At 35.2% G+C, this 17,954-nt stretch overlaps 1 protein-coding gene across 1 annotated transcript in view; it reads right to left on the minus strand.

Annotated features, from left to right (window-relative positions):
- Positions 1-651: 651 nt before the first annotated feature.
- The window catches only part of LOC119639959 (myb-like protein AA), a 23,343-nt gene continuing 6,040 nt past the window's right edge, over positions 652-17,954 (minus strand). The window contains exons 2-5 of the mRNA XM_038037705.1: positions 4,970-5,122; positions 1,373-2,286; positions 1,221-1,317; positions 652-1,143 (exon numbers count right to left, since the gene is read on the minus strand). Of these exons, the coding sequence (XP_037893633.1) occupies positions 998-1,143; positions 1,221-1,317; positions 1,373-2,286; positions 4,970-5,122 (1,310 nt within the window). The 3' untranslated portion in view covers positions 652-997. The remainder of the gene's footprint in view (positions 1,144-1,220; positions 1,318-1,372; positions 2,287-4,969; positions 5,123-17,954) is intronic.

Consider the following 17,954-nt stretch of genomic DNA (forward strand, 5'->3'; position numbering starts at 1 on the left):
GTGGCATCAGCGATTTAAAAAGTTTTATTTCACTGTTACTGTTTTTTTGTTTAATATCTAATAACTTTCTCTACAATATTAGTATTCGTAGTAGTGGGCAAAATCTTCCTCTACCATGAAAAATATTCCCCGACATGGAAACTATTTCATACTATTTCATCGTAAATTTCCTCTATGAAGTGCTGGCAGTTTGTATCAAAACAATATCAAATATTGCATATTGGGAGGTGAATAAATAAATCGCATGAGATCAATGTGATATATTATTGTTTCCATGCAAGTAAAATTTTCTGTCCAAAGTGTATATAATTTTTTCCTTATTGCATGCGTTTAAAATTTTGATTTAAAAAAAAAAAAAAATTTGAAAAATACGTTTTTTTTATGAAAAATGCTTTAAAGAAAAAAAAAACCTTCTCTATCATTGACTTGTGTTAATTTTAGCTGGTATTTATGAATGGCATACGGTTATGGTATTATGCAACTTGTTGGCATGTATTGCTTTTGTAGTAAACCCACAACATTTGATTCATATCGAAATTATTATTATTATTATTATTTAGTTGCATTTCACTTTTTGTACATTATAATTGCTATACCTTTTCAAATTTTAATGTAATGTTTCATTTCATTGAATAACTTTTTACATGTGTGTGTTTGTGTGTGTGTGTGTGAAAATTACATTAAAATAAAAATACATCATTTTGTGCGATTTAGTATGTGAGAGAGAGATAGACAGAAAAATTAATTAAAAAAAAAAAATATGCGTATATAATAAACTAAATAAAGTAAATAATTCTTAAGGAGACACGCTTAACAGGACCTCTAATAAATTTTTATAAAATTTCATAAATCCTTTTCCAACATTTTAAATAGATTAAGTTGCGAATTATTAATGCAAGAACAACCGTATTTTTTCTCTTAATCGTATTTAAGACATTTGAAAAGATTTCTATTATTGAAATTTTTTAATAATTTACCAAAAGTCCTTGTACGAACCTCAGGAGCCGTGCAAATTGTTAGTTTGACCGCCAGTATTATTGGCATTACCGCTCCCAGTAACATTTTGTGCTGACACTTCCGATTTTACACGCCTTGCTATATGAGATCGTGTATGTTTGCGTAAGTGATCTTTACGATAGAATCCTGAAAACAGAAAAAAGAAAAAAAAACAAAAAAAAAAAGGTTTTGAATTCATTCATTGATTCATTCATTCATTATACCTTTGCCACATTCAATGCAGACATGTTTCTTCTCGCCCGAATGTATCACGATGTGTAAAGTTAATTGCTCCTTACGCTTAAACGATTTCATACAAATCTAAGCGACAAATTTTTATTATATAGTTTATATATATATTTTTTCTGTTACTTACATTACAAACATGCGGCCGATCGGGTATATGAGACAATTTATGTCGAGTTAAGTGATCTTTGCGCTTTAAAGCCGCATTGCAAATATCGCAAACAAAACGCCTTTCGACGGCATGCGAGACGACATGTTGTTCGATTAGGCTGCGATCGGGATATGCCATCTGACATTCGGGGCAACAGAATAGCGTCGAACCATCCAGGGCTTTTGTTTCACGTATCTCGCCCGGTTTGGGTCGTGGTTTCTTCTCTTTCGGAGGTTTCTTCTTCTTACCTTTTTTCCCAGTAGTACTAGTTGCGTTACCAGCACCAGTACTAATAGTGGCCGCCGATGCTGTACTGGTAACGGTAGGCGTTCCATTCGCTACTCCCCCCGCGTTATTTGTACCATTCACATTATTGGCTGCATTTTGCTGTTGCTGTTGTTGTTGCTGCTGTTGTTGCTGCTGTTGCTGTTGTTGTTGTTGTTGTTGTTGTTGCTGTTGTACCAATTGTCCCGCATTGGCGTCAGTTAAACTTGTCAAATGCGCTGTATGATCCATGCCCAATAAACCGGCTCCTAACGGACCAACGCCCCCATTATGAGTATGATGATTCCCGTTGGCATTGTTTGTCGGTGCCAAAGCCACTCCGCCCAGCGCCAAACTAGCCAAATTGGTGCCATTCTTTAGCACGTCGCCTTTAATATTGAATCCGGATGAGGTATCTAAATTGCTTAAATTCAAATTCCCTGAGTTGATTTGCGAGCCCACAATACCTGAGGATTCTTTTTTTATTGTTTCAGAATATTTGAGAAAATGTTGTATGGAGATTGGCAGTGTAGCGGAGAGCAAATGCGATGAATAGTCGACGGTATTGGCAGTATTGGCCAACGTTTGCCATGATTGATTAACATTTTGTAAAATTTGTTGATTGAGTACTGTGATCATTTCCGGAAAAAAGAAGTTGGGGTTTTGTTCATTTAATTTTCGCTTTTAGGAAAATCCTTTAAAACGAAAAATGTTTAACGAAAAACAAAATTAAGAAAATAAAATCATAAATCATAAGTTAAAAAAGTAAAAAATTTAAAGCAAAAACTTCTGATATGATTCTTAAGACCCACAAAAAATTATAGAAGAAAATACATTAGGTAAAGTGGTTGAGAAAGTTTTTAGTGTTATTAGAACACTAAAAGCTATTCTAATTAGAACTGTTGCATTACCATTGTCCTGATAATACTAAAAACACTAAAAACTGTTTTAGTGTTCTAATAACACTAAAAACTTTCTCAACCACGTTACGCTTTTGAGGTCCTGTAAATCCTTGATTACCCTATCATTGTGGACTGACTTAAGTTCTTCTGCCTGTTTGTCAATCGTTGTTCATAGAGCCTATAGGTTCTTTTTGAGGGCTACGTAGTGACTATAACAAGGAAGTATTATAACTGGCTTTTCCTCCAGGGATACGCTTTAAAGATCCAGTTCACCGTAAGATTCTGAACAGATTTAAGCCCAGTTCATCTGTATCCCAGTCGTTCCTTGCTGGGTTGCTGGTCATCACAAAAATTGTGACAGAAAACTTACTCTCTTACTATTGTTACACATAGCTAATGCCTGTGCTCGAGTCAAAAAATAGACGAGATGTCTTTGCTCTCACTTTTATAGAAGACAAAAAACTGTAACGTACAGTTGGTAACTGGTATCGGCTTGATACTCAGTAGAAACATTTACAGGGAGTATAAAAATCTTTATAGTCGATCAGCCCGCCGAACTAGGGTAAAAACTTTAGCCAATTATCTCTAAGGTTTAGTGATCCAACACTTGTTCGAATAATGGCGAAGTAAAGAAGAATAAATATGTGAGGGCTTAATGAGGACTTTTTGCTTGCCCTTTAATGTAACATGAATTATAAGAAAAATGGCAGCTTAACATCCCGTTTGCCTCAGAAGTCTTAATATTGCACTCGTGATTCCAAGGGGTGTTCTGGAAAATAAATTGTTTCCTTGTAAGCGTAACTTGACTTGTAACGTAAATGGTACTTTGAGAACATATTTCATGCTTCCATGTGCCTTGGCAGTCTAGAAAAAAAGAACGTGACTGCTGCTCTGATGAATGGTAAATGGAATAAGTCTTTTCGGTTGCTTATGTTGGTCAAGAATATCATTTCACAAGGTATTTGTTATCTAATTCTAAACGTGTACAAAGCTTTGATTAATTCACCCCTTTTATGAAGCGTGAAAGGAACGAAAAAAAGCAAGGATAAAATAAACAAGTGAAAAATAAAAAGGGTAAAGAATAATAGGACGAATCTCTCAGTAAACAGACAACAGCATAAAATGTCACAAAGCATAAGAAATTCTTACAATAAAACAACAAGATAAGGGTCTCTTCGCTGTTGTTTTCTTTCTATCCTTTTCTTTTCTTATTATTTTTATTATAATTCGGTATATGTCCTTGAACTTTTTTTTTGCTTTCCTTCTAAAGGATTATAGCTAAAGCACACATGTATGTAAACGTTTTTTTGTAAATTTCTATGATGTGTCTAATGGTTACTAAATTTATTAAAGCTGAATTAAAGAATATTTTTGGAATGACAAGGTCATCAGAATTATTATATAGGGAAGAGGAAGTATGACAGGAGAAGAGCAATGGAGAAGTGTTTCTCATCGAAGGATGAGGGTTATATTCATTTTATCAAAACGTTTGCAAAGCCCAGAAAAAATCTTCAGCACCAAATTTTGAATCGATTCAAGCATGTCCGTCTGTCTGTCCGGCTATAGTAATGGCTATAGTAAACATTCTCAGCAAAAATAATCTTTCGACTTCAAATTTGGTAAAAACGTTAGACGTTCTCGCAGGGAGGGTGGCATTGAAAATGGGACAAATCGATCGAAGGGCACACCCGTAGCACCGCTTAAACTGAGAACAACTCTGTTTTTCAAAGGGAATTAAAAATTGTGTTTTTGCTCATTGTCCGCTGTAGCATTTGCACAAAAGTCGAAAAAGTTGATCACGCCTATACAATATTACAGTGTATCAAAATTTAATATTTTTTTCAATACCTTTATAAGTAGTACAAACAAGGTTTAAGAACCCCATAAAGTATAGAAATTCTTAGCCAGTTTCAAATTTGGAATGCGCCTAAATATATTCGTCTGTCGGTCTGCATAACTGTATAATATTTGCGGTAAACATTGCGCCATTAGCGAAAATGAAGTTATCGCCTACGAATTTGCAAACGAATTTGGAAGTGACGTAAACTTTTTTAAGGATATGCCTACAACGCCCGCACGTCTATACGAGAAAAGCTTTTATATTGAAAATAGACTATGAGAATGTAGTTCTTTTGCTTCTTTTCTTTTTTTTCAGATAACGGCGATCAACATATATATACATATATATAAAAGTCCTCTCAAGATCGAGTATAATTTTCTTACTTGTTCAATTTTTTCTTTCTTCTTAAACAAAGGAATATTATTCTAACAATTTTCGTGGTAGTTTTAATAGCCACAACGGATGCTAAAAACACTTTTTTTTTTTTGGAAATTCTTTTTACATTTACCTTGAAATAATATTTTTTGCTGTGCATTAAAACAAAAATGATTATTATATAGGGTAACTTACCTTCTTCACGGTCACGTTCAATTTTTGGATGTATTTTTCCCTTATGATCAACGCCAGCAGCGGCAGCATTTAAAAAATTCAAATCAGTTTGCGGTTGAGAATACGGTATTGATATATTTTGTCCATATTGCATAGCATTATTAGCAACGGATACTGTAATGTAAAAAAAGAAAAAAATTAACTTTTACAAGTTTGTTTGCATAATATTTGTTCACCTCATTCTATATTGTTTATTGGTTGGCCTTAACCTTGCATAACTTAAAGAAGAGCAAACGCTTCCTACGTGTAGGAAAGTAAGAAAACAAAGGTACCTGCACCCGTAGACACCACCGCACGTCGACTGAATAACAATTGCACTTTCGGGGTTGTCTTTGCACAGCTTCTTACCGCTAACTAGCACCAGGAAAGATATTTCTTTTATCCTCCTCGACGATATTGCGGAAAATTTTGCCATATTTCAAGTACTTGTCACCTACACCTTGTCAGGGGCGGACAAAAACAATTGGTAAAAATTTCCTACACTTCATACACTATGTAGCCTATACTAAGTACATTATGGTATATCAAGTTAATGTTAATGCATGTGCAACATCTAGATGGACTTAAGATAGACGTAACGTTTACTTCGTTATTATGTCAATCAATTTAGAATTCCACCGCGTTTGGTGGAGTAAGTTTGCTCGGGCATGTTACACGCAGAAGGGCTTAAGATAGACCCTTCAAATGAGAATCATTTCCTGAATTTAACTCGTCTGTCTATCAGACGTATGTCCATGTAAATTTGTGGTCAACCACACAGATTGCAATTTTTGAGATATTTTGGTGAAATTTGCTACATTGACGTATTTTGACCGAAAGACAACCGATATTAAAAATGGTGTAGATCGGTCAACTTTTCCGACAACTTCTCGGCAAACGTGACTAAGCAGTAGTACTTGGGCTCGTCAAAAAACAAGTCACAACATTACAGTCGGGCTACATGAACTCTTGCATACCCTACACCACTTCGCCTAACATAGTTATTCACACGTTTTGATAATAGTGCACCAAAATGTACAGACCTACTCCCCATATAAGAGTTTGCGTTTCGTAATGGCGTCTATATATGTTGGCGTCCATAGAAAATAGACGTAATTCAAATTCCCTGCCGTTAACTATTTGCTCAAACGCTTCTATGAATTAATTTTCCTAATAAATTATTGAAAATGAAGCCTTTTTCCGAGTGGAGCCAATAAACAGACCCATGTGCTTCAACTTAGGCCTTTTATTTAATTTTTCTTAATTACTATCATGAAAAAAATTTCATAACACTTACGCATTTTTGCTATTTAAATATCTACGTTCCCAGAGAATCTTTACATGCGTGGTGATCCAAATTCGGTAAGATTGATTTTTTTCTCAGTTTTCTATTATGAGTCAAAAAAAGTGAACATTCGAAATTTTCATCAAGTAAAGATTCAATTTTCGTAAGAATGGTTATATGAGAGGGACTCAAAAACTCTCCCCAGCCGGTCGAAAGTTTTCACACTAATTCGGAATGTCGAAATAGTCCTATTTAGCCACTTTTGTCGAAAAGGTATGGAAAATTGCAATTTGTTTCCATGTAGCGAGTTTGCAGAATGAGGCATTGTAAGTGGTCCGATCCAAATCATTTACAATAATGTTCGTCTTTGGGTATTTCCTTAAAAATTGCCACCTGTAGCTGGAAAGTCAATTTACATGAATCCACATCTGACGGACAGACGGACAGACAGGCTTAGAATTACTCAGAATCATTTTCTACAATAAAAAGCGGGCCTTAAGCCCTTCTTGGTATTACATACATCCGCACTAACTTCAAATACCCTATACCATATAATATACCCTGCAGAGTACAATAAGAGTATACTTGAGTTTTTGGTAAAGAAAAACACTAAAAAGTCTTTCTCTTAGTTAATATGAATGGATGCAATTCTAAGGTTGAATTCTTGGAAAGCTTTACGTTTTTCGATTATATCATGCACGCGATACATATTAAGCGAACAAAAAAAATATGAACACTAACTAATATAATATATGATAACATCAACAAATCATTGTATATATATATATTTTCATTATCACTAAGTGATTGGGAACCGGATAGAAGAGCGAAACTAAAAACATTATTTTCAGTAAGGATTACACTATTGTTTACTTGACCACAGTGAAACAATTGTTTTCACTTTTAACATCACTTTCACATATATACATATATACATATATACATATATACATATATATACATATATACATATATATATATATATATATATATATATAGGAAAAGAATCAACATAATTACCTTCACTAACCAAACAAACATATTAAGTTTCTCGGTATCAGTAATATTCATAGATATGTAAAAATGTGAGTAAGTGGTGGATAAGTAAAAAACAGAATATGTTCAGAGAGAGAAACTCGAAAAATAATGTTTGCATTCTCATCGGAAAATGAACTAAAGAAATTTCTACGCGGGCGTATGGGAGCAGCGTGTGTGGAGAACGAAGAAATGTGGATTGTATTGAGTTGAGTCTAATGGTGGCTGATAAACTGGAGCAAAGCATGCTTAGTGTGCTAAAGATAAAAAATGAAATATATAAGTTAATGGGAAAACTCTGGCTGTCGGGCACATATTTCATGACAATAAAGTCAAACCCGAACCGCCCGAACATTGTACTGTATTGTTGCTTACTAATGCAGCATGGTGTTTATGAGTATTTATACTCATGCCGATGGAATTGACCAAGTATTAAGCGAAAAATTAAGAGAATGATGGAATAAAAAACAATGAGAGTTCGAGTGATAAAATGAAGAGAAAGGAATGAGCTGAACTTGATACATACACTTATACACTAGTATAGTAGTGTCAGCTGCCTGGGAATGTATATGGTGGAAAGGATAAACAGAGTTATAAAGCCGCGATAGTCTCGGGATGACTAATGGAATGATGGAAATGAAATTTTTGTAGAAGGGAGAAAAATAAATAAAAACACATGCTTACAAGATGAATGTATGCGTACATACATATATATATATATATATATATAATGAAAAGTCTGAGAAAATTGCATTCTTCTTATGGCGAATCTTGGATACCCATCATATATTTGATTGAGGTATATATATATATATATATATATGTTGATTGCTCGGAATAAATTCGCGAGATTTTTAATCATTAATAAATGAACATTCTTATGAACATTCGAGTATAAGATGACGTGTATAACGAAAAATAGACTATAAAAGGAAATAAATTGTGAGAAATGTCTCACATGTAATTCTGATAATGAAAAAATAAATTTTAGTTTCACTTAACCTAAAATGAAAGTGGGCAAATATTTTCTACATAACATCTGAACGAAAATGTACATATGTAATTGGGAATGGAATTGTCGACTTACAACGAAAAGCAAATAGTCCGGAAAATCCTACTGCGAAGCAATCTTCATAGAGATGTGCATCTCTGCGTAGTGCAAACGGAATGACAATTTTAGAATACCCCCATCTACGGTTGAGTGAATTGAAAAAAGTATGAGAGTAACTGTATATGAGTTAATATAACGATGTACGTATATGTAATAATACCAGCAACACCACAAGTGTACACATATAAGTGTTTGTATATACATATGTTAGTACATATATAATGCGTAATATAGTCTGAAGTTAGAGTATGTGTTATACTCACTCCTGTCATTTACTAACACATTTAAATATCACTATATATACATATATATGTATATAAACACAAACGTTTATATATATGTATGTATGAATGTATATATAAATATATATATATATATATATATATATATATAAATAGCATTGGGGGATAGTCATCGTCGTTGATGATTGTAAGGGTTGGAAAATCGCTGGCGCATTTTAAAGCTTTAAAATATTCCTATGACCAGAAAACAAGTGCAACAATAAAATTGCTGAAAACACAACTTTAAGATTGACCAGGCGAACGAAGACATTAAGTAAATAAAGCACGTGCATATAATCCAGTGGATAATGCTGTCAAATGCTTGCATATCTCATGAAATTCTTTTTATTTTACTTTTTTTTTTTATAATTTCTAATAAAAAAAAAAAAGTAGTCAAAAGTTAATCTATTACAATTGTCCCAACATCAATAGCATACCAAAGAAGATTCATTTCAAACCCCATAATTTTTCATTACAATTTTTTAATAAAAAAAAAAATTTTGTTTTATTTTGTAAAATTCATTTTTTGTTAAGCGGATTTATTTTGCTATACTGATACCCCACGAGTATAGCACATTGGCTTAATCTGCTAAATCGGGTAGAAATATGCGTCGACAACTTCATGAAGTACACATGCTCACTCACTATGAAATAAAATGATAATTTTGCTGATCCTTGTGAGTGAAACGATTTTGCTAATTTCCGATCTTAATCTAGAAGGATTGGTAAGAACAATTTTGGGATCAACTTTTTCTTTCCAACCAAGTTTTTTGGTCACAATCGTAATTGCATTAATTGGACAGATTGACAGACATGCAAAGATCCATCTCGGTAATCCCGTAAACGAGCAAAATAATCATTTGATTGGAATTGATGTTCCAATCAACATCAATTATTAGGCGAAATTTTCAAGTCTAACTACGAGCCGACGGCCGATGTAAATGATTTTCCTTATCCAATAAATTTCCGCTTTCGAAGATATTGTCACTTGAGTCTTACTTGAGTTCCTACCGTAAAGGCCTAACCCTACAGCGCCCGATAGGACAATCCTCATTGAAGGAGGTTCTACTATTCGTGAGGTAACAAAATAGACAATGGTTGGCAGCCAGTTTCGCCCTTATTGATATGGGTCGAGGCCTATCTAAACATCTCCTGGACAGTTTCTCATGAAACTTCGGGGTATCTAGAGCCACCATGATTCTTCCCGAAAATCCGTACTTAGCAGTCAGCTAAGTCAGCATTTATCCCGATAATTAGATGAGTAGTGCATCATCGTACTAGGAGCAATCCTACTTTTGGGCAAGCTGACCTCCGTGGACACCCATTAACTTCTTGACTTATCGTTCTATTACAGAAGCTCATCAGACAGTAGATGTCTGTAGATGTTTAATGTGGATACCTGCCGTGAAGGTTTAATCCCTTCCTAAACGCACACTCAGCGCCCCGAGGATATCCTTGAGTTCCAGTGGAGATACGTATAGGCGTGAATCTTTCCCCTGGTAAGGGCGAGGCACTAGTTTTCTTTCTTTGGGTCAGTCGTCCGTTTGTTATGCAACTCCATACCAAACTTAGGCTCTTGCCGCGATTTGGGCCAACTACACCTACCACGAATCTCGTGCAATCGGACAGAAATTTGACCACACACACAGGCTTTCAAACTTCTACAGAAAAACAAAAATGAAGTAAGCACAGCAAAAAAAAGTTTGATGAAAGGCGCCAGACCCATAACATACATTAATTACTTTTATAAAGCCCCTAGAAATAAGCAAGAAAAAAAGTAGATATGACAATATGGACAGTCTCGCTGCTCTCCAATGATGAGCATTATAGTGATTTCACATAATATGTATTTTGCTCAATAATCTTCAACAAATTATAATTTAAAAATTTGTAAGCTTATGATGTTTTTCTCCAATGTGTTGAAAATATAAATTTCTTGAGCGAATACAAATTAGAAATTAAAGGCTTAGCTTGAATTGAAGCAAATCCTATAAATGTGTTCTACGTAAGAATTTTAATGGTGTCATAGCGTTTTTGCTGGCTATAAATCCGACAATGCATGCATACGCATGTACACTTTCAAAGGTAAATATTTTTTGCTTATTCTTATTCTTTCTATAATAAAACAAAGTTTCCTTTATTCATACAATAAAAGGTTTTAAATAAAATAAACTCCAGATTGAAACGGTATTGTTGTACAAGTTTACCTGAATGCTTTCAACAAGAATTACATCTACATTTATACACATGTTTTATATACGCAAAAAGGTGTGGGGATAAGTGCGCTTTCAATATAAGAAAATTGTTACACTTGACTTGGGCCGCGTTTTGAAAAATATATTAAAACGCTCGCCTCTGGCTTATGTGCTACATTTGATGGCGCGAGAGAACGATCATTAGCGCAAAGGAAATATCACATGCATGGGTAGCGACCATATATTTCTCATATCGTAAATATCCTTTATATTATAGTTTCATACAATCCCACAACACTTCGTGGACTTTGACGCAAACGAGACAATTTACATGTTCAATGAAAAGAAACCGTTCCGCAAACGTAGAGAGATAGTACGTTGACGCAGAATTTCGACGGAATAAATTCAATTGACAAGTGAATGTGCGCCGTTGTCAAGGGAGAGAATTTGCGTCAAACCAGGGTTTTCCAAAAAGGTTTTGTTTACCACGGTACCGTGATCTGCTGTATTTGCCCGCACCCCAAACCGTCCAGTTTTAGGGTACTTATGAACCCCGCCAGCTTCTTGCATTTGGAGCGCCATACCGTGTCCGATGTTGTAAAGTGCTCGCCAAACACTTGGTGTCTGGTGAATCAGCAGACGGACTCACATTCACATAGAATATGACGGGACGCGTCATTTGCCTTTTGGCAGAATATGCATGAATCAGTATCGGATATATATATTTTTTTCAGATGATCTCCGAGGTAATTATGACCCGTGTTGAAGTCTGTGACGAAGCGTAGGTCAGTTCTTCTTAGTTCCAGTAGTTTGTGTGCTATACCGGAAGATTTTATGAATCTTTTTGTTTGCCACTGTCTTGTGCATTGCTTCCAATAGCAAGCCTATTTTCTCCGTGTCCGTTGCTCGTGTTGATTGGGAAGCCACACAAAGGCTCAGGACCTAACATGGTCCCTCGGACCCTCCTCTTAGCTAGTCAATCCGGCCTTTCATCGCGCTCAAACCCGAATGACCAGACGGTCCTCTTAGCTAGACAGTCAGTCCTTTCGCAGCCCCCAACTTCCGAATGGCCAGGCACCCATATTAAGCGCACGTCATTGTGCTTGCCTAATTCATTCAATATTTGAAGACACTGGAAGACAAGCCTGGGACTCCAATGTTATCTTTACGGAGTCTCAGAACGGTACTCTACACTATCGGCCTTCAAAATGCCTGAACAGTCAATTTCTGACTCGGTCATCAGAAATTGGCCCCAACGCAACGTTTGTTTATGAGCTGATAATTATTTACCAGCAATTCTAAGCATTTCGGACGCTCGATTATTGTTTGTGACAATCGTTTGCGAAAATATGCTTTCGGGCTGTCATGACATCCTTATTTTCAAAAGGCAACACACCCACATTATTTAAAGACATGGCGTGTACGACTATGAATTTTTGGGTAGTTGAATTGAAATATTCCCGTATCAGATTAATATCGGGACGGCTATAAACTATAAACATTGGCGAAAACATCGCTAAAGTTCATCAAATGGTGCTGGAGAAACAGTGAATTTAGATGAGGGAGATAGCAGACATTACGGACACACGTGTTTGCCATATATTGAATCAAAATCTAGGCTTTAGAAAGTCGGTGAACTGTGTTCTTTAAATGTGGCCGACAATTGTCTGTTTTCAAATACCAAAGCTCCAGGCGTTGCGGTAAAAGCAACTTATTTTACAGACCGTCGCTAACCGTTATCTAAAACAGATATCGAAACGTTACAAAACAATTGGACCGATTGTATTTTGCACCTTGAAGGCGGCTGTATTAATGAATATACACTAATTTTGGGAAGAAAGTTTCTTATTAGGTTGCAAGCTTATCATCTGTCGTTCGTGTAATTTTTTGCATATTGCGGACATAAGTCCAAGGTGACAACATCTATTTTCAAGAACCTGAACTCTAGGATTATCAAGTATGCCAAGTTCCAGCTTTCGGTCCCATAGCTGGCGTTCATTAACACCCCAGACAGACCGACAAGCCTAAATCATCTCATAATTATACCCTATAACACTTGTGGTACAGGATATATTAAGTTAAGTAAGTGCGGATATACATAACTTGCAGAAGGACTTAGATAGATTTTCTGAATTCATCGAAGCTTGTCTGTTCGTCTGATTTCTATCCATGAAAACTTGTGTTCAAGCTATTGGTCATAGTTTTTGAGATATTTTAATAAAATTTCGTACACTGGCATGCTTTGACCCAATCAAAATGGTTCGATTCGATCCATTTTCTCAACCTTCGCCACATAATGTCGTGATAAGCAATTATAAGAAAAAATATTGTAATTTTTACGATTTCGTGCCAAAAAGTAATAGTATTTCGGGATTTTGAATTGGGGTGAAAACTTTGAATTGGACGTGTAAAATTTTTGAACTCCTTGCTATATAACCATTCTTACGGAAACTGAATGCTATTATGGTAAACAAGCCTAATTTTCAATACTTCTTGATAAAAGTTCGTTCACAATAGTAACTTGACAAGAAGGTTAACTTTACCGAATTTGGACTACGTAGATCTATTTTACGGATCCCCAGCCATATAAGACGAAAGATTTAATTTTTAATATTTTATGACCAAAACTTGTGCTTAGTAAGTCAAGCATAGAGAATTTGGACCACCTATATTTTAGACCGCATCACGTACAGGAGCTCCCATGAATACAAATCCTTTCTGCGACATCGTCGAGTGCTTGGCTTTTTGTAACGAATGCATTTGGAAAATAGTAAAGTCTTCGACAAGTGGATTCGATTTGTTAAATTAAGACCAATCTGGCATTTGAACATCCTCCGATATAAAGGCCTTCAAGAAAATTACGCATTTACATATAAGTAACGTCTAATTTTCAGTATATTATTAATTAAACCCAGTAGTGCAGGGTATCTATGATAGACCTTGTCCGAAAATAGCATTCCTATTTGTTTTCACAACAAAAGATTGTTATCAATCATTATGAATCAAAATAGATCAATTTACCTGTAGACTAATGAGTTTGCAATTAAAATTTTTTTTTTTTTTTTGCATTAATAGGAGATAAATTTAAAATCCCAACCGCATAGTTTTCATTATACTCGGTTTTCATTTACGTTCTGGGAAAACGCAATTCATTCATACTAATTACAATTTTCACGTACCTTGGTGGAGTAATCAACCAATTGTGTAATATTCACGATGACAATCATTGGAGAAAAAAAGAAATGTATATATATATGTATAACAATTATCAGAGAGATTATCTGTGTATTTTTTTCACAAGCTAGAGGTTAACATGATTCATATAAATATTACCATAACGATAAGCTATGAAAGAAGATATAAAAAAAAATAATGATTTGAAAATGATAGACGAAAGTATTCGCAAAATGTATTCAGTTATGGCTTTTCTTTATAAAATTTTATACCAAAAAATGAAGAGTTCGGTTCAGTTAGGCTGAATACTTAAACGTGTGTTATTATCTTTTCTCAGACAGAATATTAGAACCACTAGTATATTGACGGGCTATAGTTAACAACCCTGAATGGATCAAGTAGCAATTCATTTAAGTTTTAATTACCAAGCACTCAGGGGATGCTACTCATACATGTATGCATTAAGCCTTGGGCAGAGAGAAGTAGCGACAGATAGGATATTAACGGAGTCTTCAAGGTATAAGCCAAGGTAGGTTAGCGCTGTCGAGCTACGAACCGAGCTTTCAATATAGTTGCGGTTACATGCTAGTTGCATTTAAAGTATGCTCGATCCCAATGGGAACTGAACGCAGACTCGAGAATCGCGCATTTTTCTAGTAGGCTACGCGGTAGGATGCCGATGAAGCGAGAGTCTGCCAAGAACCATCAGAGATTTCATAATTAAATCCCGAATAGTGGCTTTCAACACCAGTCGCAATTAAAATACGCTCGACAACATTGAAAATCGAACTCCGAAGTCACGAATCACATTATGTAGGCTATGCGGTAAGATGGGCTAGGTTCTATCGGCAACTACTAGGGATTTCAAAATCAACTATCGAATGGTGACTTTTGCCTTCATCAACCGGACATTCAGTATAGTTGCCGCCATAAGCCAGATGCAGTATGCTCGATCCCAATAGCGCTGTTATGCAGATACGATAGCCGCACTAGGCCACGCAATAAGATGCCGACGAAGCTGGGATCTACCAGAGAATTCAATATCGCGCCTTTTATCTATTGGGCTACGCGCTAGTACGCTGATGAAGATATGATCAACCCAGAACTACCTTAGACTTAAACATCAACTCCCCATTGGTGACTTTCCCTCTACCAACCGCGCATTCAGTACAGCTGCGACCATATGCCAGTCGCTGTTAAAGTATATTCGACCACATCGGAAATTGAACTCGAATATGAAGATCCAATAGTCGTGCCTTTATCTACTGGGCTAGGCGGTAGGATGCCGATGAATATAGGATCTACCAAAAACTACTAAAGGTTTCAAAATCAACTCCCCAATGGTGGCTTTTGTAAACGCTATGTCTCTACCGACCAAACATTCGGTAGAACTGCAGCCACCAGCCAGTCGCAGTTAAAGTATTATTAACCTCAAGGCGAATGAGCTCGGGTATGAAAATTCAATAGTCACGCCTTTTATCTACGTAGTCTACGTAGTAGACCACCACCGAAATCTCAAAATCAACTCCCGAACTCGCCGAAAGGCGAACAGCCCAAACTGACATTCGAATAATTTATAAACGAAGCATTTTCATATATATATGATTATGCATATTGACACATGTTGTAGACACAATTGTCTTTAATTGTAATTTCACACACGCCAAGCTATTATTAATTTTTTGTATCAAACCAATAATAGAAAATTAAATCGTTTGATCTCCGCACGCGCATTTGTCACTCAATCTTCAATAAAGTCGCAATTAATGTAAACGCAATTTGGTGTAAACTTTCTTCGCTTCAATACAAATACTAAAAAAAATTGATTTAAACCGAATGTAAGCACTCTTTAGAAATTTTTGACGGTTGGTTTTATGCGCAAAGGAAAATTTCTCCCTTCATTTGGAGTGGAATGAAAAAGCAAAGAACGCTGCATGAATTGGAAACCATTGTGGAACAGGCTACAAGTGAATACATCTGAGTGTTACAAACGAAATAATAAAACTAATATACGATAATTGATATCGAGTTTCAGTTTTCAGATAGTTTATCAGATATGAGAATATAAATGAATCGATTGGATAACTTATATCGTAAAGAATATATTGCACACCCCCATCTACGCAAGTCTTACATAGTACTTGACACGCGTCGTAACTTTTTTTTTTCCTTTTATTTACGAAATGAATTCAAGCTTTATTTAAAGGACAAATATTTTCAATTGTCGTAGGGGTGGAAATATGGACCATAGTTATTACAGGTCAATGCTTGATTTAGGTAAAAAAAAAAAGGAGAAAATAAATAAATAAATAAAAGGGAAACTTCTCTAATTTTGTTGAATTTTAATTTATACCTGACGTCACCAATTTTATTCATTCGTTCTCGTCGTCTTTACAATAACCAGCCACTGACCAGCTCCAGTAACCAAGTTAAGGGCGACTTGTCAAGGCATTTAATTAATTCAGACGATGCAGGGTAATTCGCTTTAATCTATATCTAGCCGTCACTGTGGGCACACATATATATATATAGAACACCATCGTATTAAAAAAAAGGAATAAATAATATTTATTGAATATTATTTGAGCGTGTCCAAGCGTGATCGGTATGATTGCCTTTCTCCCTGTCTGAGCTTTCTTTAACACGACACTTCTACTTATCTAAAAGCTTGCGTAAGAGATAACTTAAGACTTTCGATGTGACAAGCAAAACAATGAGATATACATGAGACATAGCACTATGAATTCACACTATTCCGGTGCTTCGGGGATCTTCTTACGCATATGATGAAAACTTTAAAACAAACGAATATGGAAGGCTTAATAATATTTACATAAGAAGCATTCATGGTTTGTAACTTCCTAACTGACCGGAATACAGAGAGAAAAAAGAAGGAAAGAAGGAGAGAAGCAGAGGGAGAAAAAGAGAGGGTGAAAACGAAAGAGTGGTATAAGGTAAAAACACTTAGTTTTATGTGTATATGTATGCGAAAGTGCACTTATTTGAATGCGTATGTGCGTATGTTTTGTGCTTGAAATATTAAAACAATGCCTGATTAATGCCTGATATATAATTCATTCTATTGTTTTTTTTTTTTTTGTTTTTTTTTTTTAAAGCTTATGTACTACAACTGTACTATTACATGATGGTGTATGTATGTGTGTGCGAGGTAGTGTCAGTTGCTGATATTATTTTTCTAAAATGCAAAAAGAGTTGTAATAATAATAACAATAAAAAAAACAACAACAACAATAATAACGTCAGCCCAACCAAAAGCACAGCAGCAGAGTTCATTGCATTTTGATAGCAACAACAACGTTATAAAAAAATAATAAAAGCAGTAAAATAATAATAAAAACAACAACAACAACAATCAACCAACCAACTTTGTGAGCTTTTCTCCCCTCTATTAATAAGGGTGGCTGGCGAATGGTGAGATATGAAGTTTCCAATTAGTAAATGTATGCGCGTATGTATGTACATACGTATATGTAGATGTATGCATGCGGTAACGGCATATAGTCAAGTTTTGACGAGGTTTTTAATCCTGTTACATACTTACATGCGAACATGTATATCTATATACACATATATATATATATGAGTATGTATATATGCATATGTAAATATATTATGTGATGATGTTAAAAAGCTACGCCAGGGTATGATAAATGTATACTGGTAGTGGCGCTGTAGTACGTTCTCATAGCATTAGTAGTAGTAGAGGTAGTAATAGTAGTAGTAGCAGTAGTCGTAGTAGTAGTAGTAGTAGTAGTAGTAGTAGTAGTAGAAACGGTGGGGGTGGTAAAGGTAACGTGAATTAAATACATATGTATGCTTACATACATACATACATACATATATACATACATACATACATACATAT

Source organism: Glossina fuscipes, unplaced genomic scaffold (genome assembly GCF_014805625.2).
Source record: "Glossina fuscipes isolate IAEA_lab_2018 unplaced genomic scaffold, Yale_Gfus_2 114, whole genome shotgun sequence".
NCBI lineage: Eukaryota > Metazoa > Arthropoda > Insecta > Diptera > Glossinidae > Glossina > Glossina fuscipes.